Source organism: Serinus canaria, chromosome 15 (genome assembly GCF_022539315.1).
Source record: "Serinus canaria isolate serCan28SL12 chromosome 15, serCan2020, whole genome shotgun sequence".
NCBI classification, from domain to species: Eukaryota; Metazoa; Chordata; class Aves; order Passeriformes; family Fringillidae; genus Serinus; species Serinus canaria.
Genome location: NC_066329.1, coordinates 12,068,826 through 12,096,736, shown reverse-complemented (window position 1 = coordinate 12,096,736; position 27,911 = coordinate 12,068,826). Strand labels below are relative to the sequence as shown.

The following is a 27,911-nucleotide window of genomic DNA, read 5'->3' as shown; positions in this document are numbered from 1 at the left end:
GGGGACCGGCCGCTCGCGGGAGCCGGGGAGCGGGGAGGTGAGTGATGAGTGATTTGGGGGAGATGAGGGGCCGGAGCTCCCGGGGAGCGTGCGAGCGGGGCGCTTCGGAGGCGAGGGACGCGCCGCCGGCTGCCAAGGGCTTTCTGGCCGCTTTCAGCCTCTCTGTGCCACGGGCTCAGGCGTCTCCGGCGGGGCTGCGGAGGGCGAAGGTGGGGAGCTGCTTCCCCCACCTCCTCCTGCCCTCCGTCCCGCTTCCAGGAGCAGGCAGTGCTTCGGCAGAGGAAGTAAACAGAGTGGGAGGAGCTGCACCTCTTCCTCACCAGGGCTTTCTCCCGGCGAGTCCCGCTGTCAGGACCCGCGGCAAGTTGGTCCGTTCTCAGCAGGGGTCAGCCCGTCCGTGTCCGGCTCCTACCTGGAAGCCACTGCGCCCCGAAAGTGCGCTTGGAGACGAAGCTTTATGGTAGCGGAGCTCGAGGTGCCGTGCCCGGAGGAGCCGGCCAGGCCGGGCGAGCCGTGCCAGCCGAGCGGGAGCCGGGCGCTGCGGGAGCGCCATGTGTGCCTGCGGCGGGCCCCGGCCCCGGAACGCGCTGTTCCCGGGAGAGCTGGCAGCGCTCTGCGCCGCTCCAGCTGCTCCGGGGCCGGCGGGACTTTGGGGCAGAGGTGAGCAGGTGTTTGTAATTACGGAGCTGCTCGGGCCGGAGCGCAGGGAGCGGAGGAGGCCGCCTGTCCCTCTGGACTCGGGGCAGGGTCGGCCTCTCGCTCACGCGTCCCGCGTCCGATTTTGTCCTGGGGCCTTTTTAAATAAACAGGATGCGTCGGCAGCAAAAACAAGCAGCAGCGATGCTGAGGTGGAGGAAGGGCGGTCCGGGGTTAGAGCGTCTGACCTGGGAGGGAGGGACAGCCCTGCCCTCTGCCACAGGCATCTTCCCTGGCCTCGGGCACATCCCTTCACCCTCTTGTGCAAGGTGGGGAGCACGTACCTGGTTTACCTCTGGGAGGTGGCGTGCCTCATCCCCAGGATGGCAGTGATGTAGGTGGAGAGAGGTTTAAGTCTAAGGAGCTGAGCAGTTATGGTGCCGGCCTTTGGGGGTTTTGCTAAGGGCTGACCCACCTGCCAGTCCACCTCTAGCCGGGGCGGTGTGAATCACAGGGAAACATCAGCTGGTAATTGGGGAAGCATTTCCTGGCCCGTCACGCTTTGGGATGGCGTCCCATCCCTTGAATCATCCAGAGCTGGTCCGTGTCCAGCACTAAGAATAGCCTCCCCACACATGGCGGGGGCAGCGAGCCGGGAGGGGGAACTGGCTGGATCAGGGGCTCCCAGTGCTGCCTTCCCACCACGGTGCCATGGCATGGTCCAGTTCCGATGCCAGTCTGAGGTTTGGGGTAGAGCACGTGGCGAGGATGGGCTGGGGCAGCTGCCATGGTCCATCACCGGGGGATGGTCCTGTCTGTGTGTGCCATTTGTGGCTGAGCTCTGAAATGGCTTCGTTCAGCACCCCGGGGTGCCCACTCCCCACCAGGGCTGGGTGCTCAGTACAGACCCACAGCTTCCAGCCCAGCATGTACCCCTGGGTGTGATGTAAGGGGGACATCCGTGAGCAGAGGCGTTTCCTGGGGTGTTTGGCAGGTGCCCCGCTCTGCAGCCAAGCTCTAGTACAGGAGATAAGCCATCACTGTGGGCTTGCCAGGGTTCACATCAGCATTTGGCTGGGAGCCTTTCCTCAGATGAGGACATGAGCACAGCCTTGGGTGGAGCTGGGTCAGTTTTCCCACCGTGGCCTGATAGTGATGGTGCTGCCCATTTTATGTGTTTCACCTGGCTGACAGGTGAGACCTGACCTATCTGTCCTGCTGGGTGCAGGGTGCTTATCCCACCTGGCTCTCACTCCTGGCATCGGGCACCTGGCTGTGGCTAGAGCAGGGCAATCACTAGAGGGCAACCTTGGATTGAGATGTGCCTCTGCACTGGGAGAAACCTTGATTTGCTATCCTACCAGGCTGGGCTTGAAACGTTCAGGAGGAGAGGGATGTGGCCCAGTGAAGCCAGCCCAGTGGGGTTTGCCCATCCTGATCATGCCAAAGCTGGGCAGATGCCTCTGCAGGGAAGCACCTATGTTGCTGCAGGAGCCGCCAAGGCCACTCTTATCTCTCCTTGCCTTCCTGCTCCTGTGTTTGCAGGCTGGTACAAGGAGCTCCTTGGCATCACTGCCATGCCATGGGGAAAAGCTGTGATGGCTGCCCAGGCTGGCAGCCCCCTACTTCAGACAAGTGTAGAGACAGGAGAAGATGATGCTGAACCTTTCTTAGATGCTCACTCCAGCCTGAAGTGGAGCAGGAACTTGTGCAATCACAGCTGAGTTTAAATCTGAAGGAGAGCTGGGATTTCTGGGATGCAGGATTTCCCCCATCCCACAAAATAAAATATTTTCAATTGGGTGGTAAAATATTTTCATGTGGGCTCCCCTCCCTTGCCAAAGCCTTTGGTGAGGGGAATGCAGATGAGTGGTGATGGCCAGGGCTGGGGCTGAGCCTGTCCTGCTGCTTGCCCAGCCCTTGGAGGTCACAGCCCTCACCTCAGGGATGTCAGTCTGGGCTGAACCCGTGCTCAGGGTTCACCATGGAGTGACTCAGAGTCAGAGAGTTCAGGGCAGTGCTTGGGAAATGCACATGATGGATGCCCTTTGCTCCTCTGCAGCCTCTGCAGGCTTCCCCACCTTCTGTTCCAGCTCATCCTCTGCCTTCCTTCTCCCCTTCTTTGGGGGCTGGCAGGAGCAGTGCCCAGTAACTGGGATGACACTTCCCTTGGTCACTTGCTGCATGAGACAGCCTGTTCCCCAAGCCTTGGTGATCTGCGGACTTTGGAAAATCATAAGCAACTGAGTGCTCATTCCAACTGTTCCCTGACTCCCTCTCCCCTGGGACCTCCCAGCCTTGCATCCCACGGAGCAATTCCCAGAGCAGCAGGAGTGTGAGCTGATGCATTACAGCTGTGTTCTGCACGTGTGCTGAGGTGCTCCAGGGGCTGGCCAAGCGTGCCAGGATCCTGATGGCACAGCTGCCTCCCCCTGTACAAGGAGGAACTGAAAGTCAGTGGGGTTTCAGTGATGGCTGTGAATGGGTTTTAAGGAATTTTGTTCAACCAGGGCCTGAAGGAATCAGCAGTTTTCTCATTAAACTGCTCCATTTGACAGCTCCATGCTTCTGATTTTAGCACCAGTCCATGGGGTCAGTGCTGCTGCAGGATGCCCATGTTTGAAGCAGCCTCTCAGTTCTGCAGAGTGGGATCAGGCCAGTCCTACTGGCTCAAGAGATGTGAGGACACCTCATCAGTACTTGCTGTATGGCTGTGTGCCAGCCAGAGCAGCCACCTTCTGCTGATAAATCCATTTTAAGGCAATTTTACTCCCCATTACATCACCAAACCCTTTCCCAAGGGAGTGGTGGAAGCCCTGCAGGCTGGGCAGGGGCCGGGTGAGCCCGGGTGGGTTTCCTGGAGCAAGCAGCCTTGCATTAGCCAGGAGCAGGATGGTTTAATAAATCATTTCCGTCTCTAATTTCTACTTCTCTATTCAACGCCTCTCGTTTGCTGGTCACCAGAGGGAAGGGAGGTCAGGGGAACCAGGCCTCCCCAGCAACCTCCTTCCTGCAGCTGTTGAAACAAAATCCAGAACTATAATAATCACTGTGTCCCTCCCTGGGGTGCCACGGTGCCTTCGGTCTGAGCAGCAGCAGCGGCGTTGGGGTGGTTGGGCTCACACCCTCTGCTGAGGGTGCCAGGTGGTAAAGAGAGGGCAGAGAGGGCACCTTCCCTGCTTGGTGCTACAGAGCCACAAACATTCCCCATGGACTGTGTCAGGCACTTGGGAAAAGATCAGAAGTGTTGATATTGCTGAGCCTCGGGGTGTCACTGGTGCCCTGTCTCCTTCATGCTCCAGCAAAATGCATCCACTGGCTGCAAATCACCAAGCCAGAACAGGAGGGGTAGTTCTCACCTCCCTGCCTCTCCCCCCACATCAGATCCTTCCTTGCTTGTTGCCTGACCCCAGGGGAGCAGCTGGGGCTGTCCCACTGCCTAAAATAGGAGCTAGAGTGCAGCTGCCATGCCTGATCTTGAGCTACCTCTGATCTCCCTGGAAAGGAGATCTCTCTGCCCCTGTGGCCTCCAGCAGTGCCCTGCCTGCACCCTGTGCCTGCAGCTCTTTCCTCTTGGCCACTCGCCCCCAGCATTGTTTCACAGCGGTTGTTTGGGTTGGCCCAGGTGCTACCCTGTGTTCACCTCAGCGCTCAGGGCTTGGTTTATTTTATGTCCTTTGTTTTGCAGCAGCAGCAAATGCCCCGGAGCAGCCAAGAAGAGAAAGATGAAAAAGAGAAAGAAAAAGAGAAGGAGGGAGAGAAGGAGGAAGACAAGCAGGAAACAGAAAATGACAAAGAAGAACTGACAAAGTAAGGACAACCCTCCCTGCCTGGCTCCAGTGGGCTGGGGCTGCAGTGGTGGAATGTGGTGATGGGATGCAGCATAGTCCAGGGCTGCCTGACCCCGTGCAGGACTGTGTATGCCCACCTCACCTCCTCTGCAGGGAGGGAAAGGCAGATCCTCCTCCTCATTCCTCTTCCCTGCTGCTCCCAAACTGGGAAAGCAACACGATATGGGGTTTTTTATATCAATCCAATCAATCTGCAAAGCTCCTGTGATCCTCCAGCTTGTTCTGTTGTTATGAGAGCCTCTGGGAGCCAGAGGAGCAATCCGGGGGCAGCGGAGCACGGCACTTCACCTTTGGTGTTATTGATGTCAACGTGAGCACTCCCAGATGAAGAGTTCCAGCCAGCCCTGCCTCCCTCACACCGAGCATCAGCGCCGTGGCAGGGGAAGGTTGGCACGCAGACCGCTCGCTATCTGTAATGGGCTTAATTCTTGGTTTAAAAGAACATCTGGCTTCATTATATCTAGGCTGCAAAGACATTTACCAGCAGGTCCCTTTCAGGAAGATAAATGAGGAGGAGGCAGGGATGAATTTGAATGGTCTGGTATTAAACCTGTCTCCGTCAGGTCTCTGCGTGCACTTGGTGGTGGAGCTGCAGCCAGCTGCAGAAAGAAAACCCCACCACAAATCACCCCACTGCCAATCCCAGTGGGGAAAAGAGCCTGCGTCTGCAAAAAAACTGCAGACCTGCCCCCCTAAAAAACCAACAACAAAAAGAAAAATCCCTAGACACGTGCAGAGAAATAATTGCTTGACCTAAAAATCATACCAGCCAAACAACGTGGGGTTTTTTTTTTTTTAACTTCTCTCCCTGTTTTTGCAGGGACAAGAACGACGACACGTCTGGAGAAGACAACGATGAGAAGGAAACGGTCACATCCAAGGGCCGCAAAACCGCCAACAGCCAGGGCCGGCGCAAGGGCCGCATCACCCGCTCCATGGCCAACGAGGCCAACAACGAGGAGGCAGCCACACCACAGCAGAGTGCCGAGCTGGGTAGGTGGCAGGGGACAAGAGGACCCTGCCCTGGGCTGGGCTTTTGGGGTATCCATTGTGCTGGGATGGGCCGTCAGCCTGCTCTGCTCTCCGCTCGCAGGAGAGGGGTTTCCTTTGTGAAATCCTTCTTTCTGGGGAGTAGCAAGGGTGTTTGTCTCTGTCACGTGAATTGCTCGGTGTGGTTCACCAGGATAAGTGGGGGCATTTGCAAGCCTGGGCTTTCCTGGCTGAGTGTTCATGCGTTTTATGGCCTCAGAGGGAAAGTGTTGCAAAAGACAAAAAGGGAAGCCTTCAGTTTTAGCAGTGCTTTGGCAAGGCTTGCGTTCCTCCTGCACTTTGAGCTGATTCCCTTTGCGGCTACTCTGGCTTCCCAGTCCCCTCGACCTCTGCATGGGACCGTGCTCTGCCCTCCCAGGCTTGCCTGGGTCTCTGCCACTTCTCCTAACTGCTCTGTTTTCAAATTTGTCTGGAGCCTGAGCAGCTGCAGCCTGTGGTATCTGCTCCTCCTTGGCCTTGGGCATTGGGCTGGTCCCTTTCCATCCATGCCTGATACAGCAAAGGGTCTGCCTGTACCATGGCATCCAGGCATTGCACCAGCCCACGGCGTGGCCATAGCCCTGCCATGTTGCCATGCTGGTCTTGTGCTAGATGGGATTCATGGCAGCATCCACAGCCCCACACTGGGCACATCTGCCTCTGGCACCTGCAGCATCACTAGTTGCCACCCCAGGGAGCAGCCTCATGTATTGACTTACAGAAGCCAATGCATCGAGGAATTTGGCTAATTTTCCTATATTTTCTACTCTGTCAAAGTACAGAATTATTGCTGTGCTACCTAAGGCAGGTAAAAATAAAAGCAGGGTGACTCCTCTCGGATTCCTTGCTCTGCAGTTTCTTGCTTGTGCTGTTCCATGTGCCATAAATCACGCGGAGGTGTTTCGCCTCCCTGTTCTCTGCTGACAACTGGCTGAAGCCTTGATTGCGAGCGCTCTGTTTTCATACAGGCGATATAAATAGTCCCCAGCACAACAGAGCCCTGCTCTCTCCCTCCAACTTGTTCAGCAATGCTGCAGAGAAGCAGCAGATAATGCCAGTAACTTAGATGGGATTTTTTATTCTGGTATCTCAGAGTCCTTGATAAACTTCACTGCGAACACAGAGGAAAGCCTTCAGACCGTGTTAAATTGGGAAAAAGGAATGGATCAATTCCAGTGACATATCTGAGCAATTGATTTCACTTTATGTCTCTCCAATAGCGCTTTAATTTAGGTTGGCTAAGAAAGTTATTGCATTTTAAATACCAATTGAACATTAAAAACCAGCACAAAACCGTATTGTGGTTTAACTGCAGCGTGCCGGAGCTCCCCGTGGGCATCTGTTTCATAACTTCACAACCTCAGGCGATGCCATTAATCAAACCAAACGGGCCATTTCTGTGACATTTCTGTACCATACAATAACAGGCATCACCAGCTGAGCCAAGGGCCTGCACGGCGTTGGGGACACTCGCTTTTACGTAAACAAGCACTGTGGCCCTGGCTGTGCCTGCTGCCAGGGGGAAGCAGGGAGGTATCAATTTCCCTCCCTCTTGGCTGGTGTCCCAGGGGCGACACGGTTCTGGGGGAGGCAGTGACCTGTGCTGTCTTCCGGGAGGTGACACCTGCAGTCGTGCTCAGCCAGCTCTGAAGGAGATTCTTCTGCCCACTGCTGTGGGCATTGGAACTCACGCTGTCCTCCCACAGGGTCTCAGCTTCTTGTAGAGCTTCTTCAAAGATCCTTCCTTCTCTCCTTGCCTGTATTCTTTATCCTGAACCTATCAGCCTGTTTTCCATTTTGAAAGGACACTGTCAAAACATCTCTCATCACTGTTGAAATAATGCTTTGCCTGTTGTTTAGAGTAATAACCCCTTGGCAGCCTGAGCCGGAAATCTGTTTCCTTACCGAGTTGTTTTTTGTCTCTGACTCACACCCCAGTTTGTTATTGTAGGGTTTGCTCTGTGCCAGGCTGCCAGCAGGACTTGTGCATAGTGAAGGCTTTATGCAGGACCTTGGTGTCCCCAGCACCTGCTTGGAGTTGGGGAGAGAGGCAGCATCAGATGCTGACACCCCTATCAGCCTCCTGGCTGGAGCAGCATGTCCCCTTCAATGGGCACTGCTCCAGACAGGCCCCCACTGTTGCTGGAAGTGGCTCGGAGGTGGTGTCCAAGAGCCCAGTGGTGGCACAGAGGGAGCCTGTGGTCACATGGCCAACACCCTTGTGTTGTCAGTGGCCAGCACTGACAGATGCAGTCGGCCAAAGTCACCACTGAGGTGACGCTGTTTCTCCGTCTCTGATGGTCCCACCCTGCGTCTGCCTCCTCCAAAGCACACAGCCCCAGCCAGCTCCATCTTAGGTACCTGTTGTTGGCCAGGGTGCATGGCACCATCAGCAGGAAATCTGCTGCCACTCTCAAGCCATCTGGCTTTGCTTCCAGGCCAAAAGTGGAGGTTTTGCATCACTGAGGTGCATCCCGAGGGGGTGTTGTGCATGGGGTACTGTGGCATGGAAAAGCCTCATGAGCCCTCACCATGACCACCTTTCTTGTGGGAGCACTTCTGCACTGCATGGGGTTTTGTCATGCCTCCAGGGGACAGGGCATGAGACAGGCTTTGGGTGTTGGGACACCTCCTCTGAGCTCACTGGGCTTGCTGGCTCCTGCTCACAGCTAACTGCTCTCTTCCTTCTTCCTTCCCAGCTTCCCTGGAAATGAATGAAAGCTCTCGCTGGACCGAAGAGGAGATGGAGACAGCTAAAAAAGGTGAGACACTCATTTTCTTTCTTTTATCAGCTGTGCTGGAGCTAATCCAGCAACTGGGGATAGAAAGAATCTGACTGCTGGCTTTGGTGCAGTGTGATGGATCCTGAGCTTTGGGGCCGGATCCTGCCTGTCCTGCTGTTGGTTTGTTCCCAGCGCGCCTCAGGGAGGGTGTGGGGAAGGCAGGGAATGGTGCAGGGAGTCTGCTCAGCTTCTCCAGCCCCAGGAGCTGTGCCAGCACCAGGGATGCCTGGGCTGTGGCTGGAGCCATGTGTCCCCTGAGGCAGGAGTTGGCTGTAGGAAATGGGGAAGGCGCGTTGTCTATTGCAGTGTTGGAGCTGCTGGTGCCTGTAGCATGGGGTGTAGTTTCACCCCACTCTTAGGAGCTTTATGGCCTCGGTGTGATCTGTTCGAGGCACACAAAGAGTGTCCGCCTGTGTTCACTGCTTTGGGATTCAGGGAGAGGACACTGAGCCCCAGCACTCCGCAGGCACATGTTGGGGAGCTCTCGAGAGCCAGGGCAGCGTGCCGTGACTTTACATCCTGGAGCTGATTCAGAGCCTTTGCTGAGACCGTTTTTAAAAAGTGCTGAGTGTAGCACAGCCCTTCTTGCCACTTCCCCTCCTCGTGCCGCTCCTGCGCCAGCCCTTTCACTGCTTTAATTTTTTGCCAAAGTCACGTCCTGTTGATGGGCTGTCGAGCTCACGTCCCCAGCCCGTGCATCCCACTTGCATTGCTGCCGACTCTTCTGGCCCAGAGAGGATTGTAAATGGGAAATTAAAATGGAAATGAGTGCTGTTCAGGGATGGCAAAGGCAAATAGGCGTGTTAGCAGGTTCGGCTCAGCTTGGAGAATGCACCTGCTGCTGGGATGGTGATTACATGTTCTGGAGTGCCGGCTGCCCAGGTGCCGGTGGGAGCTGTGGACTTGGATTACTTTGCCTGTGAATATCCCAAAGTGTTTGGCTCGCTCGCCTTTAAGCTGTTCCAGCCCTCTTTTACAACCCAGTGCCAATCCTGTGCATTGCTGAACGGGGCTCTCTGTAGTCACAAAACTTAATAGATAGACTTTAATCAAGGAAACTGGCCTGGGGCCAGGTAATGGGGTGAGCAGATGCTGGCAGGGGAGGGTCGTTGGAGGGATATTTTGCGAGCACTGCTTTATTTTGGAGATCAGCATCTGGTTGTTAAAAAGTGCCTCTTGTTGTTTTATGCTGGATGGTGGAGGTGCGCTTAAGGAACCTCAGCACCAGCTGCCAAAGCCTGTGTGAAGGAAGGATGAAGCGTGGGAGCATGCAGTACTATTCCAGCCCAGGGGCCAGGAGGAGGCAGGGAGATTTGCTGGTGTAAAGCCCAATGGCTGATTGTTTCTCCCTTCGTTACAACCTGGGAAACTGAGATTGCAACACCAGACTTCTACAGAAAAGCCAAATTCCCCTCTGCCAGGAAGCAGCCGCTTTAATGCTTCGAACTGGCTGTGTCTGGCATTTCCAGGGACCTGCGTGCTGGGGGTTTCCGACTCACAGCAACTGAAACTCCGGAGGTAACCTCAGAGGCTGGAGGAGGCGGTGGCAGAGCTGCTGCCAGCACGGCTGGGCAGGGGCAGAGCGGGTGGTGAACCTGTGCAGGCTGGGCTCAGAGGCACAGGCACAGTCCTCCTCACCATAAGGACTCGGCCACCTAAGGCACCCTCTTCCATACTGGTACCAGCAAGAGCCCACAGCTGGCTGGTTTAGGGAGTTCAGCAAGATGTGAGTCCCAAGGAATGTCAGCCCTACCAGGCTGGGGTATTTTGGCAGATGGGGACAGTCTGCTCCTAGCACTTGCCAACCAGGAGATCAGCCTGGCCCTGCTGTCCACGCCTGGGTTTTGTGTGTGGCATGAAACTCCTTGTCATTTGTGTTCAGGGAGGTGAGAGAAAACAGCCCTGGGACAGAGAGGCAGCAGAGCTGCCTGCTCTCCTCCACAGTCACAGAGCTGCACAGGGAGTTTCCAATCAGGAGAAGGCAGGATTGTGTCTGCCAGGGGAGACAATGAAGGGGAGTACCGTGTTACTAAACTTAAATAGGGGAACAAAAACTCAGCAAGAGGAAAGTTTTTGCTTAATGACACTTTCATTATGCAATAAACTTCGATTCAGTAGTCTGTCAAAATGTGCAGAGATTGGGATAACGATGGGGGAATGTGTTTTTCTGATATTATTTCCTTGCGCCACGGCTGTGATCCTTAAAGCAGGAGGTTTTGATTTACCTGGAGTTGCTCGAGGATTTCCCCCTTCCCTTCCCGGGCTGGGAAGCAGCAGCACCCACGGCTTTGCTGCCGGGCAGGGTGCAGAGGCATTCAGCAGCAGGATGGGGCTGCTCCTTAAAAGGCAATGTTGAGGCAGTTCCTGCCTTTGGGGGACCTGTGGAATGAGCCCATGCAGGCAGGAGTTCGGGGTAGGCTGGAAGGGGGTCTGAGCAGTGGCTGAGCACCAGCCTCAGCAGTGGGTGGTTTATTGACCCCCCCCCAGCCCCTCCACCAAGTGTCACCACTGGTGCCAGAGCTTCAGGGCAGCCACAGCCGCCCTGGAGCTGAACTCGATGAACCGGGAGGTTTCCACATGACCTTAGTTAGTCTTTAAAGTCTGGTACCTGTTCTCGCCCAGCTCGGGGTTTTCCCGTGGTGTCTAACAAGTGGTTTTGTTCTTTCAAAAGAGGCGGGTGCAAGTGGCAGGTTCTTGCTGAGGTCCTCCCGTGCCTTGCCCAGGCTCTGTGCTCCTTGTCCTCAGGGCACAGCCAGCCTGGGGCTTTTTATGCTTTTTTCCACACTGAGGACACGGAGAGGCCACGGGATGGAGTCAGGTGATGAGGCAGAGGAAGGCTGGGCACAATTGTAAAATACCAATGACAGAGAGTTAAATAACCCATAAAAACTCCTATATAATTCCTTTTGGGCAGATATAAAATATTCCCTTGGATACCAAATGGACTCTTTTGAATGCTTATTTTCAGTGCTGCCAATAATTCATCTGAGTTTTGGACTCACCTGAACCATGTTTTCCCCAGTCCCGTTCTGTTTACAAAACTCAAATAAAGTCAGCCACCTTACATCACCTTTGAAATGCAGGAGCTGGCTGGGTGAAGCTGGGGAGCTGGCAGCTCCATACCTTCCTCCTTTTGTCTCCCCTGTGCTCATGTTGGAGCCTTCCTTTCTCCCATCAGAGGTATTTACAACTGTAAAAACCTTCTGATAGTAGTAAAAGTGGGCTGGAGAAACTGGTTTACAGCCCACGCCCATTAGTGCATGTTGTCCTTCTGGTGGCCTTGGGGTGAGATGTGCCTTGGGGTCTCCCACTCAGGTGTCCTCTATCCAAGTAGGGTGCAAGGGCAGCCCAGAGCAAGGAGAGCCCAGCCTGGCCATCCCAGTGCAGCCAGACTGCAGTGGGTGCCTGGTGTTTGTCATGAACTCTGTACAAAGCAACGTGTTAAAAATTATTTGGATGGGGCAGATTGGGTACCATGAGGGCATAACTGAGTCCAAGGCATAAATTACCCACAGTTGCCCTGAGAGAGGCTGTGGTTGACTGCAGTCCCATCCCTGCCATCCCAGGCTGGTGTTTGGCTGCCTTTCAGCCAAGGTGTCACCCCCAGGACCGTGCCTGTGGTGCTGGTGCCCACTGTGCCCCCAGAGCTGCACTTTCCGCCACCATTGGTTGAATGTTTCCTGAGTGCGTAGGAGCAAACTGCAAGGATTTGCTTAGTGAGTGTCAGTGAATGGAATACAAAAGGCCTGTCAGGAGGAACTGCTGGGTAATTACTATAATTTGCTGCCTACATTTTAATTTTGAGTATTATTTTTTCAACAATAAGGGAGCGGGAATAGTATCTGAACCAGGTGAAAGAAGAGAGCTGGGCCTGCCAGCAGTGGCTGCTCCATGTGTACTCACTGCCATGCTGGACCAGAGGGAATGGCACATCTCCAGGAGTGGGCATCCTGAGGGGGTCTTCCTGTGCCCTTGTGTCAAAGGATAGGACACAGCAAAATGAAAGGCTGTGGCAGGCGTAGTAAAACCAGGCAGGTCTGTGGCTCAAGATTTTGCAGCAAGTGGATGCAGTGGTATAGGAATTATCCGTTTCAAAGGGGAGATCTGGGAGCTCAGGGTCCCCAGCCAGGGCCAGCAGAGAGGGGATGTTGCGCTAGAGCTGAGCTGGTCTGAGACCCCAACTCCTTGGTGGTCAGGTACCTACACCTTGTTAGGTGACACTGCCTCCCTGCAGAGAAGTGGGATGACGAGTGTGAAAGATGCTGGGAGATTCAGCTGCAGGCTCCCACATCAGAGGTGTGCTTGTGTCCAGTCACCAAATGAGAGGTCCACTGGGAGCACAGCAGGCTGGTGCCAGCATTACCTGAAGGAAGGAAGGGCATCACTCACCAAGTAAGGAAGGAAGGGCATCACCCACCACAGTGGCAAGAGCCCACCGAGCCAGCTGCCTGTGTCATGGTCCCTCCAGCAGCACCCCAGTGCCTGCAGGGATGTGGGCTCTCCCCCACACACCATCCCCACTGCTTCCCTTGGCACAGCATCAGCAGCCTGGCGTGCACCTGGCTCTGCCCCACACTGATCCATGGCCCGGGAGAAGTTACTCACCTTCTCTGAGTCTCTGCAAAGCACCTCGAGGTTAGTGCGGGACAGCGATGCAGACCACGCTTTCGGGATGCCTTGGGTGGTGTTGCTGATTCCGTAGGGCTGGTCTTTCTCCAGAAGAGAATTGCAGCACATTTTGGCGGTGCCGTAGCCAGAACTGCCTCCATGTTTGCTCCCAAGAGGGTGTGTGGGCGCAAGAGGTACTGGAGGATCACACCAGGCACCGTCAGGCGTAGGGAATGATATCACTTAGTTTTTCATAACCTTGGTCTGTTAATCCATGCGAGCTCCCATTAAGGGACCCTTTTACGGGCTCTCTCCGCCCTCACCAAGCCCAGGGTGGAGCTGGGCAGCCGTGCCAGAGCGCCTTGGAATGTCTCTAGTAAAAACCCCGAGCTGCAGAGAGCCGAGGGGCTGCGAGCTGACATTCCTTGCCTGCCGCACTGCCCCTCCAGGCTTCTTCTCAGTTTCCCGAGATGCCGAGCACGGTACCCCGCTCTCCGAGCTCCTCTTCCTTCCAGCCTCCACTTGCTGTACAGGAGCAGAGGCCCCGGTCTGCCCATGGCAGCACCGGTGCCAAAGCTCTCCCCATCCATCCCTCCTGTGCCAGGGCAGCAGCTGCAGGGCCGAGGTGTCCCGAGGCGCCACGGCACCCCGTCGGTGCGGCACTGGGCTCGCCGGCGCGCACGTCCCCAAAGAAAAGCGCCTTTGATTCACTTGAGAACGGAGAAAACTATTAGCCAAGCTTTGTTTTCCTGGATCCCTCCCCCTGCCGCTGACATTCAGCCGAGAGCGAGGGAGACAGAAAGTGAGCGAGGGAGGGCGGGAGCGGGTGCCAAGCGCCGCACCCCTTGTCAGCTTGGGTCAGCGCCACGTTCGTTATTAATGCTCTGTCTAGAGGTCACATTCAGATGCAACGAGCCCCGGGTCAGCCAGAGGAACAGATTAGAGCTTGCTCGCTGCTCCGCCACATACCGACGGCACCGGCTCCCCGTCCCCGGGCTGGCAGGAGCGGAGCTGCCGCGCTCCCGCCCCTTCGCTTTTTTCTCCTGCCTTTTTTTTTTTTTTTTTTTAATTATTATTATTTCTTGGCAACGTCGGGCATCTCCTGAAACTGCACAGTCTCCCTATTGCCCCGAGCTGCTGAGCAAGGAGATGAGGTAGGGGAGAAAATACTGGCGGCGCTTCCATCCACCTTAACAACCGCGGCTGCAGCCGGCTGGAACGCTCGGGCGAGCGAGCGGAGGAGAGCGGAGAACGCTGTTCGCTCCGAAGGGAAGAGCGCTGGGGCCGGAGCATGTGTTCCCACCAACTTCTGCCATCGGGGTCAGGAGTCTGCCGCCTGTGACCTGGTTTCCAGCCTCGGTGCCCATTTGCTCGCCGCTCCCGGCCGCCCATGGCTCTGAAATCCTCTCGCCCCCAGGATTTAAGGAACCGGCTTTGCTTTCTTCTCTGTCTCCGGCTGCTGCGAGGGAGCGAAAGCGAAATGCGTGGGGAGGGTGTGAGCGGAGCACTCGCAGCGCTTTGCCGCGGGCTGCCGTGCCCGGGGGGGCTTTGAAGAAGTGCCCTGACAGCCGTGTCCTTCCCAGCCCACCCGCTGCACACTCCAGGTGTGCTCCCTGCCCTCCGGAGCACGTAAGTCGGGTGTTGGGGTCCGAAGGATGGGGTTAACCTCGAGGTTGTGTGTGGCTGCGTGCCTGCGGCAGAGCCTGCGTCCGGAGCCCCCGCCCCGAGCGGAGGAGCTCAGCCTTCCTGAGGATCTGATAACTCGGTTAGTCATAGTTTCAGTTGCGATGTGGAACGAAGGGCTGGTGCTGCTGTGCCGGGCTGGAGCGCCGGGGAGTGCGGGGCAGGGGGAGCAGGCTCTGGGGGTGGCTCTGCTGGAGGAGCTCATGGAGATGGGGTGCCTGGCAAGCCAGGAGCTTACCAGGGGTGTCTCGGCTGGTCCCTCCTGAGTGTGCAGATAACTACAGCGTGGGAAGCAGGTGTTGCTGTTTCGCTCTGGTTTCATGTAGAAGAAGAGTGGCGGGGCTCCCTGCTGGTCCCGCGGGCAGGGGCTGCAGGCAGCCTCCTCCTCCTCCTCCCAAGCAGTGGCCACCTGCCCTGCTGCAAGCTCCTTCAGCAGTGTCCTGGTGAGCAGGGGCGCAGCCAGCCTGGGCAGGGGGAAGGACAGCCAGGAGCTGGCATTGCCTGTGGCCGGTAAAGGTCACACCACGCTGGGGACCACTCATGCTGACATCCATCACCCCCCAGCCATGAGCTCTGCCATGCCAGCTCCTGCCTTCTGGCATCTTTCCTGCCAGAGCACCCGTGCTCAAGGCACATCCACACCGCTGCCAGTGCCTGCGTTTCAGCTTTGCCCAGGGCGCACAATCAGCCTTGGCCCGGCTGTCACACTTGGTGCTGGGCCACCAGTGTGGTGATGAGCAGAGGGACAGAGCTGCATGTTTGCTTTGGAAGGCAGCAGAGGGTTGTGTCAGAGGGGATGGGTTGTGACACTGGGGACTGTCCTGTTTTCTCCTGCGGCATTCAGCAACGGCAGGGGGAGGACTCTTGCCCCACTCGTTGCCTCAGAATTGGTGGCCGGATGTGATTTTTTTTATAATTTTTTTTAAGAAGTCCCAGCCCGTCAGCGGGGTGACAGAGGTCGTGGGTTTGGCTGAGCGAGGCTGGGAGTTGCAGAGTTAAAGCTCAAACTTGTTTCTTGGCTTGCCAGGGCCTTTCTGGTGCTCAGTGCATGTGATGCCTCGTACATGCAATTTGATAAGCCTGGTGCTGGGACGGGCAGGATACAGGCACCAGCTGGATGTTAACTCCTGCTGTGCTGGGTGCTGCTGGTTTTCTACAGGACCTGGAAAGCAGGGAGGGGATTTAATCTCTCTGGGGGCATGTGATACCATCTATTCAATGCAGCCATGCCCTCAGCCCCCACGCTGTGCCCTCCCCTTGTATGGACTCACAGATCAGATCCTGGGGTGCTTCCTTTGGGCTGGTTGCCTGTGGCTGTGCTGAGATCAGCCCGTCCCCTGGGGTTTGTTGTTGAAGCAGAGGTTGGGCTGCCACTTTAGGGCCAGGCTGACACATGGCAGCAGCTTGGCAGGAGGCTGGCAGCGGGGCTGGGGCACAGCTGCAATGTTCCCAGGCACAAACAGAGCCATGCCAGGAGCCCCAGTGTGGGACTCACCATTGTCCCAAGCCTCATGGTGTCAGAGCAGTCAGGAAGGGACTTGGATGTGGAGCCAGTGGTCAGTGCCCACTCCCAGCCACACAGGGCTCTATGGTTCGTGGCCTCTGGGCAGAAAGTCCCCCAGCAAAGGAGAAAGATGTTATTAGCAGGTTCATTCCATGCTGGAATTCATCTTGAAGTTACCTTTCTGTGGCATTATAGTAACTCTGGGCTTACAGACTCTGCATCCTTACAGACTCTGCACCTTGTGCCCTCACAAGGTGCAGGGAAGAGCTAGGGAGCTGTTGGCATGATAGTGGCATCACATGGGCAGTCAGGAGCAAGCCAGGCTGGCGGTGTCCCACAGGCTGGTGGCAGCTCCAGCCCCACAAGACACCACATAAAAGACCAGCCACACAGCAGGAATAACTGCAGGCAGCGAGGTGTTACTTCCCAGAAAGTCTGGATGGTTCTTTTACAGGTCACCTCTGGAATCTGGGGTGCCACTGCACCCATCCCTGGGCTGTGGTTGTGACTCCTACCTCCATCTGCAGAACCAGGGGTGCCCAAATACCCCTGCAGAGATGGCAAGGACACGGGTTGCTGACTATCTCCTTCCTCCTCATCATCCTCCTCCACCCTGCTGGGTTTGCCCCATGTTTGGGTGGCACCATCTGGCCAGCATTGCCAGCCCTTGGTGTGATGTCTGACCTGGGAAGCTGTTTGTGTTCCTGAGCCTGTGACCAGCACTAATCCCCTGGCACACCTCTTCCCAGCCAGGGACATCACCTGGGCTTCCCTGCCAGCATGCTGTCACTCACCTGCCCAGGTTTCCCTCCCCTTCCCTAGCAGAGCTGTGTGCCTTGGGGTGGGAAGAGCCTTTGCTTTGTGTTGGGGGCTGAGAGCAGCTGTCCCAAGTTCTCCTGGGCGTGCCAACACCTGCTGCAGCCGTCCCAAGGGACGGTGACTGCCGAGACGCGGCTGTGGGACGTGTTTTATTCCAGAGACGGTCAGCACAGCGTCTTTTTTCCTTTTGGAAAGAAAAACAGGCTCTCATAGGTCATCCCCTGGTCTAGAAGCCATTCAGACAGGTGCTGGTGAGCATATTGTTCCTGTGGAGTTTGGCTTGCACGGAGGAGGTTTCCCGTCCTGTGTGGACAATGCTGCCCTTGTGTGAGTGCATCTGGTGTCAAACCTTTCTCCTCTGTGCCTCCTCCACCTGCAGGTCTCCTTGAGCATGGGAGGAACTGGTCGGCCATTGCCAGGATGGTGGGCTCCAAGACCGTGTCGCAGTGCAAAAACTTCTACTTCAACTACAAGAAGAGGCAGAACTTGGACGAGATCCTACAGCAGCACAAACTGAAAATGGTGAGAGCCCTGTCCCAGCCCGCATTGGATGCTGTGGATATTCCCTAGCAAGGGCTTGGATGCTTCCCACAGCCAAGGGGGCCTTCATCACATCGGGTGAAAGCTGTGGGGACTGTGGAGTGACACGGGAAAGGGTTGTCCACCAATCTGTCCCCCCTCGGAGGTCTGGATGAGGCAGAGCTGCTGTCTGGGTGTCTCGAGTGTGGCTGGTACATGGGGAGATAAGGAGCAGGGCTGTGGTGTGTTGGCCAGAATGCAAGTTCTGATGGCTGTGCAAATACTTTGTTTCTGGTGAAAGTGTGCTGTTCCGCCCTGGTGAGCAGAGAGCCCAGCTGGGCCACACGGGTCTGTACCTTGCAGGTTCTGCGGTTACCTGCAGTAAACTGCTTTGGTTTGCCCCAAAGGAAAGCAGAGATTTAGGACAATCTGAGGAAAGCCTGTCTCTGACAGAGGTTTTCTTCAGCACTGCAAGTAGATGCACACACCTCTCTGTGCCTCAGTTTCCCCTTCAGATGGGGCTAATGCTGCTGCTTTCCTGGCATGTGGTGCAGGGTGTGAATGTAGTGAGGCTTGTTTGGTGTTCTGGAGATAGCTTGGACTGCTAAGAGACACTAAAGATTATAATTATTTCATTTGTAGAGTATCCTGGGGTTCCCAGTTTCTGGCTAATAGAATTCACATGGCTAAACCCCCAAGGGGTGCTTTGAAAATGCAAAGGACAATGTTCAATGCAGGAATCTTTCCAAGCAAGCTATTACAGCAAGAGTAAAAAGAAAGACAGGAAAACATTCAATGACTCACCCAGGAATTTAATATCCTAGTCAGTCTATAGGAATGAGAGAAAGAGAAGACATCGGCGATTCTTTTTTATTAATTCTCTATGCACAGAGACACTCCTGTGTTCCCATGTTTCACCAAATTGTTTTTAGAAACAAAGGAAACAAACTATATAAAAGACCCCCAGACCCATATAAAGGCTGGAATGAAATATTCTGTAAAATGTGCATCAAGCCCTCTGAATATAAAAAGTTACATTAGAAAGATATCATTGTTCATTACTGGGGAGAATCTGAAATAAGATCATACGGCTTTGCTGGCAGTGGAGCCGGTGTGTATTAATTTACTCTGCTCCCTAATGTTGCAGAAATTATATCACGGAAGTGTTTTTCTGCAGAACCACATTTTTCCCTGCATCCGTCCCTCCAAGGCAGCCGCTAGACTTCTCCAGTCTAATTGCTCACTCTCACTTGCAGTTTATATCAGCATCATCATTTTATTTCTCGAGCATTGGAGGCTGTGGGATTCGGTCGTGGAGAAGAACAATGAACATTCAGCTGTTATTTATTGTACTCTATTGTTTTATGGCAACAGCAGATGCCAGAAAGCTGAATAAAATAAAAGAACAACTGAGATTAAATTGCCATGGACCTTCCTTCCTGACTCCTAAATATAATCCCAAGCAAACCGAGCCTCCAAATCTCATCCTATAGCCAGTATCAGCCATGACCTCTGTGGAGGAAGCACGTGTGAAGCAACCTGGCATCACTTAGTTTTGCCATGACATCCACAGATTATTCCCTGACCTCACCACCACCAGCTATTGCTGATCATGTGCAGGGAAATGCAGTAGCTCTGCTTTTCCTCCTCAACGCTAAATGAGAGTAAACTTAATTAGCAGATCTCATTCATTTCCCAAATGGGGCTCATTAATACTGTAGCCTCCTCTTCCAGGTAGGTGTGACAGCAGGATTCAGGAGCGTGCAGGTGGCTCTGAGGAGCTGTGGGGCCGTGCCGGCGGCAGTGACCGGTGTGGGGTGGGAAACAGACACAGAACCAGCCGGCTGCACCCTGGGACAGGCAGCCTGTTACTGCTGGGGCAGGATCAGGCCACCTTGAGGCTTCACTTTATCTGCCCTGCTGTGTGTTTTGGCTTGGTTTCACTGCTGCGCCGCTCAGATGTGTCCCAGGCGTCAGCGTCACTTAGCCTTGACCTTCAGCACACTGCACTCGCTAATCTTGGCATTTAAGGAAAGCAGGGCATCGGCAGACACGGTGTCCTCGGAGCTGCTCCTTCTGTTGGTGGCTGGAGATAAGCCCTGTCTTCACTGGGAGCAGTCTGTGGTGTGACTGTCACTTTGGTCTGCTGGGCTTGTTTTGGCTTGTGCAGGAAAGAGGAGCCAGTCATCCCCTGGGCTGGGGCTGGTCCTGCTCGGAGACCAAGTCCTTTGGACCTCCTCTGAGCAACATTCCTTTAATTCCTTGCTTTTTTGGATGATGCTGGCTTTGCACTGCAAAAATGCTTCAGGACTGCAGTCCGGTGGCCTCTGCTTCTGGGAATGAGTGTGTCTGACTTGCCTTTCTCCTGCTGTTGGGACAGGCTGAGCCCAATGGGAGGTTGCCATCAGGGTGGCTCTGTGCTGGTAATGGGATTTGGGAGCTGTTTGGGTTGTTGCTGCCGCATCAGGTGGTGAGTGCAGGAGGAGGCCAAATTTATTGGGATGGCCTTGAAAGACATTGTGGAGGAGGAGGCATGGAGTGACCCCTTGTGCAGGGTTCTGTGTCCTTGCTGTGCTCAGTGTATATCCTCAGTGGTTTTGGCAAGTCAGAATGTTTGAATGGCACAAAGTTCTGGACACTCCTCAAGAAATACCTGGAGAGGAGCAAGACTGCACAAAGGAGTCTGAAGCTGTAGGCTTGATAAGAGGCAAAGTGGTGGCCTTGAACACATCTCTAGATGCAGGCAGGATCTGCTGCCTGTATTTCATGTAGGCTTGATAAGAGGCAAAGTGGTGGCCTTGAACACATCTCTAGATGCAGGCAGGATCTGCTGCCTGTATTTCACATAACTTCCCCTAAATACCAGCAGTGGGGTTTGCTGGAAGAGGGACCCACGGTGGCCCTGGGGCCGCTCACTGCTCTACCAGCAGCTGCCAGCCCCGGGCTCTGGCCAAGTAGGGTTCTGAGGCAGAGGCTGGTTCCCAGCTAATTCCCAGTGAGGAGCCCGCTCCTGCCCGCGGCTGAGTCACGGACCCGTGAGTAAGAGGCAGAGAAGTCTTTGCCATAGTAACGTCGGCGCTTTGTCACTGCGTTAGCGTGATGGGGAACTGCTGCTTCACACAGGAACGTGCAGGGCTGAATCGCTGCCGGGGCAGCACCAGGACACCACCAGCAGGGCTGGGCTGAGGAAAGGGAACCACAGAGCCTGGCGTTCCTCCCTCTGCCTCTCTGCGCTTGCACAGAGCTGCTTCTCAAGTGCCTCTTTTCCTTCTCTCCTGCCCAGTTTGATAAAAATAGATTTTGAGCGAGCAGCGTTTCCAAGCAAAAAGCAGTTGTATTTGTTTGTTTTATCTGGAAGTTTTCTAAAGGATTGAAAAGTTGGGGGTGGGGGAAGGGGGGGGGACCAGCTCTTCCCAGCACAGAGATCCAGCAGCAAAGTTAACGTTTCCACCACGGCTTTATCTTTTCATCCATGTAAATAAACGTCCTACACACGTCACTCATGTGGGGTTTGCAGGGAGAGCCGGAGATGATGAGCCTGTTCCTACTGGTAATATTTACTCAAGCAACAAGAGCAGGAAACAATAGCAAAGCCGAGACTTTTCCTTTAGGTCTGCAGGAGGGAGCAGCTGTCCACACCCTTGTGGCTGTGGCACGTGCTCCAGCCAGGGAAGATTGGGGCTGTCTCAGGGCAAGCCAGGACACTGGGCAGTCACCTTTGGGATGCCATGCTGCACTGAGCTTGCCCAGTGTCCACTGGTGACAGCTGCCCTGGCATGGGAGTCAAAGTTCTTTGGCAGCACCTGCCAAAGGAGTCATAAAAGCAGGTGCATGAAAATGTTGGCTGGGCCGTATCTGGGGCATCAGCTTTGTTATCTGCAGATAAGCGTCAAGTCCCAGCCACACGTGTTTGTGTAGCTGGAGGTAGAGCCTGGAAATGCGCAGGACCAGTGTGTCACACGTGTGTCATGAGCAAACATGTGATCCCCCAGGCTCTTGTCAGCCCTGCACTGGTGACCTCTGCATGCTTGTCCCTTGTCTATGTGTCTGTGCCATTCTTCCCCTGAATACTGAGGCTGGAGCTCCCTGTAGAGCCAGGCTGGCCATTGCAGAGCAGTCAAAAGTTTTTGGCCAGGTGACACCACACTGCCAGGCTTTCAACAGGCAAGTCCGGTCCCAAAGCCTGGTGCTCAGAGGGTTTACCCAGGGCAGGGGGTTGCTGGCAGTGTCCCTCTTGACCCTTTGGGCAGGACCAGTGCTCTCTGCTGCCCCATAACTCCCTGTAGGCTTTGCCTCTCACCATTCTTGCTCTTCTTCAGGAGAAAGAAAGGAACGCCAAGAGGAAGAAGAAAAAAGGCGCCGCTGTTCAGAACGAAGAAGCTGCCTTCCCTCCCGCAGCTGAGGATGAGGAGATGGAGGTGTCAGGGACGAGTGGCAACGAGGAGGAGATGGCAGAGGAGGTGGAAGGTGAGGTCCATGGGGGCTGTGGCAGGGAACATGCTCAGCTCCTCTGGCTTTGCTGCCCGGTCATGGCAGAGGCACCGCGCACGGCCTCTCTTGGGCTGCACGTGTCAGCACTTACAAGGGGTCTGTCACCCCAAAGTCACACCAAGGTGATGGTGTCTCACAGCACTCGTGGCATTTTGGATGCCTCTGGATTTCACGCTTGCAAGGAGTGCCCTGGATCACTGCCCTCCTCCCGTGTCTGTCTGGACAGATGGCTATTTTGGGAGCCCTTTGGTTTCTGATTTCCGTCAGTGCGCTTTCCAAGAGCACTGCCTCCCAGGACCTCCTGTAAATCACATTTCTTGGGGTTTTGCTCCAAAGGACAGTCCCTGCATGCTCTTAGCCACCACAGTGAGCTCTCTTGGAGCTTATCATGGGTTCAAGGAGAGATAACCCACCGAGGTCTGTTCCCATCTCATCAGGGCACTGCTGCTTTCCTGGGCAGTGGAGCTCCCAGTGCCCAGCACTGGAGAAAAGGCAGGGGAAGCCGTGGTCTGCCACCAGCAATGCCGATGCACCTTGGTGGGGCTTTTGCTCCTCCTTTCCCTTTTAAGGCAGCGTTTTTCTCCCTTCCAGCCATACCAAAGAAAGGAAACAACTTGAAAGTGACAATTTTCAGCTATTTATCGCTTAGAAAGCGCAGCAGTTTGGAGTTCAGAGAAAATGTGCACAATTTTCCAACAATGCCCATTTGACTTCTGTCAAAGTAATTTAATAACTTAACCAGCACTCTGGCACCACACTGGTTCCTGGCCTTAGCACCCAGGCTAATGGGACTTGAAATGGGAAATCTTTTCAAATCGTCCTTGTGAGTGACTCATTACAAGGAAGATTCCAGGTAAATCTTTGAGCGAGGTGATACGTGACTCACAGGAGCAAAGTAAAAGATAGTTACTGCTCTTTGTAAGAGTGCCTGAGAGGAAACAACATGATTTTGAGATTAGAGACAGATCTCTTGACATGCTTCTGAGCCTTACTCTCCAAGCATCGGCTCTTGCTCTGCTGCTGGGGTGCCCTACAGAGTTGTGGAAAAGCATGAGGAGTGTGAAAAATGTAGCGGGCATGGAAGTGCCAGGGTGGTGTTCCACAGGAGATGGTCGCTGGCTCCAGGGTGACATTTGGGGATACTCAGCCAATACCTTGCAATTGCAGGAGCCGCATGGCCAATCCAGGGACAGGGGGTAAGACTCAGTGTTGGAATTATGGTGTAGAGTATGGATTCAGCATCTGGAGGGAATGCAAGGAAGTCTAGAGCTTGGCTGAGTTTGGGATGAGCCACTGTTGGATGTCTCAGGATAGCATTCAGAATAGCATCAAGTGGTGGTTGGAAAGAGTTTTGCCAAACACACTGTGAATCTTGTGAACCTTGTCCTGGCTGGGTGATGGGACACCTCAATTCTTGTTTGTAAGTGAGTAAGATTGGAGAAGCCTGAGATTCCTGATGAGTGTGGTACAATTTCACTCTGAGGACAGATGGATGTGCTCCAATGTACAGCTTTTAGGACACAGTCCCTTTGTGGCACTCCTCTCACCAGCATTACAAAGCTGTCTGAGCTGCTGTGAAGAGAAGCAAGTCAAGGAATGCATGTGATGAAGCCTTTGGGGCATGAGCGTGAGAGCCCTGCCCGGTGGGGACACGCTGGGATGGGACTGTGGAAATCTCCTGGTGTTCCTGGCCCTGGCCATGTTTGTCCAGCCGAGGCTTGGAGGGAGTGATCCTCTCCCCAGCTGTAGAAACAATCTCTTGGCAGCACCTAACTCTGAGCAGTGCATGGATGCTTGTGCTTGCAGCTCACATCAAGCTGCTGGTGGCAGATCTGGGAATGATCCTTCCCATGTAATAATTAACCTGTCTTGCCGCACTGCCAGCACTTTCCTTTCGGTGACCCTGACCTCCTTTCTTCTGCCACCAATAACAAACACGTGTAGTGTTTTGGGATGATCCCAGCTGCTCCAGGGGTGGCAGAGCCAGGGAGACAGGTGATGTAAGTCAGCGAGTAGGATGCCTGGTCTGGGGCAGCTGATCATGTGCCGTGGGTAAGAGGGTGAGAAGGGAGCAGATCCTGTCCTGCCAGACCAGCCAGCAGCCAGGGTTTTCCCTTAAAATCCAGCTTCCCAGTCACTCAGTCTCCAAGCTTTTGGGCGTGTGATTTTTTGTGTTTGGATGGGGGTTAACAGTCATGCTGGGCAAGCAGAGAGGCCCCCAGAACAGCCCTTTGCTTAGCAGGCTCTGGATCTGGGGATCCCAGCACAGTTCTCCCAGCCCTGGGATCATCTCCCCCTCAGAGGAACGAGGGCGTTCTCTTCCCAGGGGAGGGGGTGGAGGCAGCGATATGGGAAGCAAGAATCTCAGGCTGATCCTTATTTTTATTTCTTCCCTTTTCTCAGCTGCAGTAAATAACAGCTCCGACACCGAGAGCATTCCCTCGCCAAGGCCCGAAGCCAAAGAAGGAGGCGAAAACGGGGCCAAGGCACCACCCGGGCCGGGAGGTGACGCCGGCACGGAACCGGCAGTCAAGTGGGAAGAGGCTCCAACACCCCCCGACGCTCCCCCTGCTCCCCCTGCCAACCCCGCTCCTGCCGCCAGCCCCCCGCCGGAGACAGCTCCCGAGGCACCCAGCACCGAGGAGAAGGTGCCGGAGGAGCTGGTGGTGGACGTGGTGAAAACGGAGGAGCCGGAGGAGAAGGTGAGCGAGGAGCCCTGCAAGAGCGAGGTGAAGAAGGAGGAGAGCGAAGAGAGCCAGGAGAAGGACAAGGGGAATGACAAGAAGGTGGAAAGTGGCGTCAGCAGCGCAGGGACAGCGGGGACGGAGGGGACACCCAAGGCCGAGAAGAAGGAGAGCCACAAGGGCAGTAAAGGCCCCGGGGTGAACCCCGACAGCGACTCCAGCGCGACCTGCAGCGCAGACGAGATGGATGAGCAGGAGGCTGTGGATAAGAGCAGGTAGGAGCGGGGGACAAGGGGACAAGGGCATGACTCAAGGGCCAGATGAGCTTTTCCATTGTGTCACAGTGCCCATGGGTTCCTTTGTGAGCTCCTGCTGGGAGATATCACTGCTCAGGCACTCCCTGGCAAAGGGGCTTCCCAGCTGTGTCCCCATGTGCCCCCAGCCCTTTGGCCATTGCTTCCAAAGGGGCTGTGATGCAACAAGCAGTGCCCATGTCCCAGCACACGGGTGCTTCCAGGACATGGCCGTGGGCAGATGTTGGGTGCAGAGCCACTGCGTTTGCTGGTGGCAGCTGCCCATCTGGGTGACACAATGGAGCGGGATGTGCTCTCAGGGACAGCGGAGCTGTGCTGGCTTGCCAGCATCTGGCGTTGGGAATGGTTTCTGTCTCAGTTGGCATTGGCAGGAGAAAAGTCACATCAGGGATGCCTTTTTACTGCAAGAGGGGGCGAGTTGCTCTTTTGGCAGAGGTGTTGGTCAGATCTGTAGGAGAAAAGTATCCATCCTGGACATAAAGGCAGGAGAATGTGGTATGTGCAAGCTTTCCTGGGGCCGTGCCAGTGGGTTTTCACCTGAGCCACTGCTGTCCTGAGCCCTCCACCCACCCCTAGGTCTGGCAGCCAAGAGCGCCTCAGACCCTTCATGAATGGCTCTTGGGAGAGGGAGGAGAAACACTGGCCTCCTCCTTGGAGAAACATCTTGCTCCCCTCCCAGCTTTTCCCATAGGGCCCTCCCCACCCAAGAGCCTCAGACATGGAGAGAGGGTTTTCCATTTTTTAAAGAGTACGTGTGAATACACACATCTTTGTAGCACTGAATTTTATGACAGCTCTTGGGCCAGGTGGGACTCTTGTGTACACCTTGCCATTGTATGTAGCGGCAGCAGTCCCTCTTTGACTCAGAGCTGGGCAGGGACTTAAGGCTGGCATCTTGCATCCAGTGTCTTGCAAGCCTTCTGTGGGCTCACAGGGAGCAGTTTGGCAGCAAGATGGGTGCTGCCAGGCTGGGCAGGCCGTGGATGTGTGCAGCGCTGTGGATGGGGTTATTGAAAAAGCAGCTGAGCACAGTGGTGGGATGAAGTCAGAGGGAGCTGTTGTGCATCCCACCACTCCAAATGGCCTCTGTGCTTCCCCTGTGGTTGATGCAGGAGCCAGTGGATGAGCGCTGCTGGTGTGGGAGCATCCTCTGGGCTGCAGCCCCTCGCTGCCGAGCAGCTGGAGCAGCGCAGGTGGTGCCAAGGGGTGGTGCGGGTGCTGCTGGCCAGCCCCGTGGCAGGGCCGAGGCCTCTTGGCTGCTGTGCTCCTCTCCAGCAATGGCCAGAGTCCAGCACCACCCCTTTCCACCCTCCCCTGCTTCCCAGACAGGAGAAAATCTCCCAGTAAGGAAGAATGAGGCCAGCAGGGCTGTCCTCCTCTAGTTTAACATTAACCCAACCGAAAGCAGGGCAGCAGTGGCTTCTACCAACTTCCCAGCAGCAAAGGAGCAAATCCTCTTGGGAACAACTTTTCCATCGCAGCTCCTCGCTGAGTCAGCTCCTATCTCGCTTGTCAAACAGTTACCAGCTTCCAGGAATATTAAACACTAAACAGGCGTCCCGAGCTCCCGGGCCACTCCTCTTAGCCGGTGTGCTGATGAGGCGCGGGCGATAGCAGAGCCTGCTGGCACGGGAAGGCTGCAGCTGACGCTGGCATCGGGCGCTTCCCAACCCAGAAGCACCCACAGGGTTGATCCTCAGCTGGCTCAGAGCTTTTGGCTCCCAGTAGGGACTCAGTGCCCTTGCCAGCTGTAGCTTCGCTCCCTTGCCTTCCCCGTGGGCAGAGGGCTGCTGGCCCGCGGGCGTTGGCGCAGCCCCGCTGCCGCAGCGTGACTCGCGCGGAGCGGGACCGCGATGCCGCGTGAGCCGCCCCGTCACCGCATCACCCGATGCTCGCCCACCCACCCAGCGCCAGCGGGGCGTGGGTGCTCTTCCCTGAGCTTGTGAAAGCATCAAGCTGTCCCCGGCATCTCCCAGAAGAGGACAGAGGGTGGCTGGGGTGTCCCCGCGGTGAGAAAGGGAAGGGTTCAGAGTAGGGGCAGCCTTTTTTTGGTCCTCCTGCAGTTCACACTACCAAAGACATGTCCAGGATTGAGGAGGCGCACAGCCTTAACTCATCCAAGCTGAAGGAGGCAGCTGGTTGTCTGTGGTTCCATGCAGCGAGTGCTGCAGGAGGGCTGCTGCAAGCACAGCCAAGATGTGGTTCAGCAGGAGGTCACACCGGATGGGGACATGTGAGGGAGGCCACACACAGCTACTGCTGCAGACCTGCAGAGTGGTGAGGAGACACCTGCACCGACCATCCCAGTGCTGTACGTCCCATTGCTGGTTCTGCTATAGGTGCAGAGACTCTGCCAGGCCAGTGCAGTGTTGGAGCCATGTCTCTGGCTTTGGGGAACCTGTTGTGGAGATCTGGTAGCCACTGCCTTTGCACAGCTACTGTGGAGTCATGTTTGGCTGGGTCATGTGTCAGTGTGTTGGATTATCTGGAAGTTAAATTAGTCCCCATCCATCCCTGTGGCAGAAGGAAAAAGAGTATGGGAAATGCAGTGTCATGGTCATCCTGAAAGCTTCATGCCTGGGAGGAGACACTTCGACACTGCTGAGGCTCAGCTGTGAGTCTGCCAAGCCCTTCCTGCTCTGACTCTTTTCCCATCCTTCCCAATGCCATCAGCCACCTTAAGACACTGGTCCTTGGGTTTGGGAAGCATTGGGTTGGCAGCAGGTGGATAAGAGATGCCAAGAATTGTTCCTACGGAGATTTCCAGAGCAAAGTACCCAACACGCATCCCATTGTCTGGCACAGGATCTGCTGGGAGGGACGTAATAAATTAAGCAATTTGCATATTGATGAATTTAATACTGACTTTGGCTTCCGAAGCACCAGGATCCTGGAGGGCTTCAGGAAACCTGAAGATCTTGAGGATACTTAAAGGGACTTTAAGGGTGCTTCAGTGTACCTCTTCAAGCACCAGTGAGTGCACAAAGCAG

At 55.2% G+C, this 27,911-nt stretch overlaps 1 protein-coding gene across 14 annotated transcripts in view; it reads left to right on the top strand.

The window, feature by feature from the left end:
- NCOR2 (nuclear receptor corepressor 2) overlaps positions 1-27,911 on the top strand; it is a 225,854-nt gene that overhangs the window by 165,627 nt on the left and 32,316 nt on the right. For 12 of the 14 annotated variants that reach the window (XM_030233515.2, XM_050980357.1, XM_050980355.1 and 9 more), the window contains 6 exons: positions 4,325-4,446; positions 5,308-5,480; positions 8,216-8,278; positions 17,293-17,435; positions 21,752-21,899; positions 24,327-24,882. In XM_030233515.2, the coding sequence (XP_030089375.2) occupies positions 4,325-4,446; positions 5,308-5,480; positions 8,216-8,278; positions 17,293-17,435; positions 21,752-21,899; positions 24,327-24,882 (1,205 nt within the window). The remainder of the gene's footprint in view (positions 1-4,324; positions 4,447-5,307; positions 5,481-8,215; positions 8,279-17,292; positions 17,436-21,751; positions 21,900-24,326; positions 24,883-27,911) is intronic. The other 2 variants (XM_050980353.1, XM_050980352.1) reach the window with 1 other exon arrangement.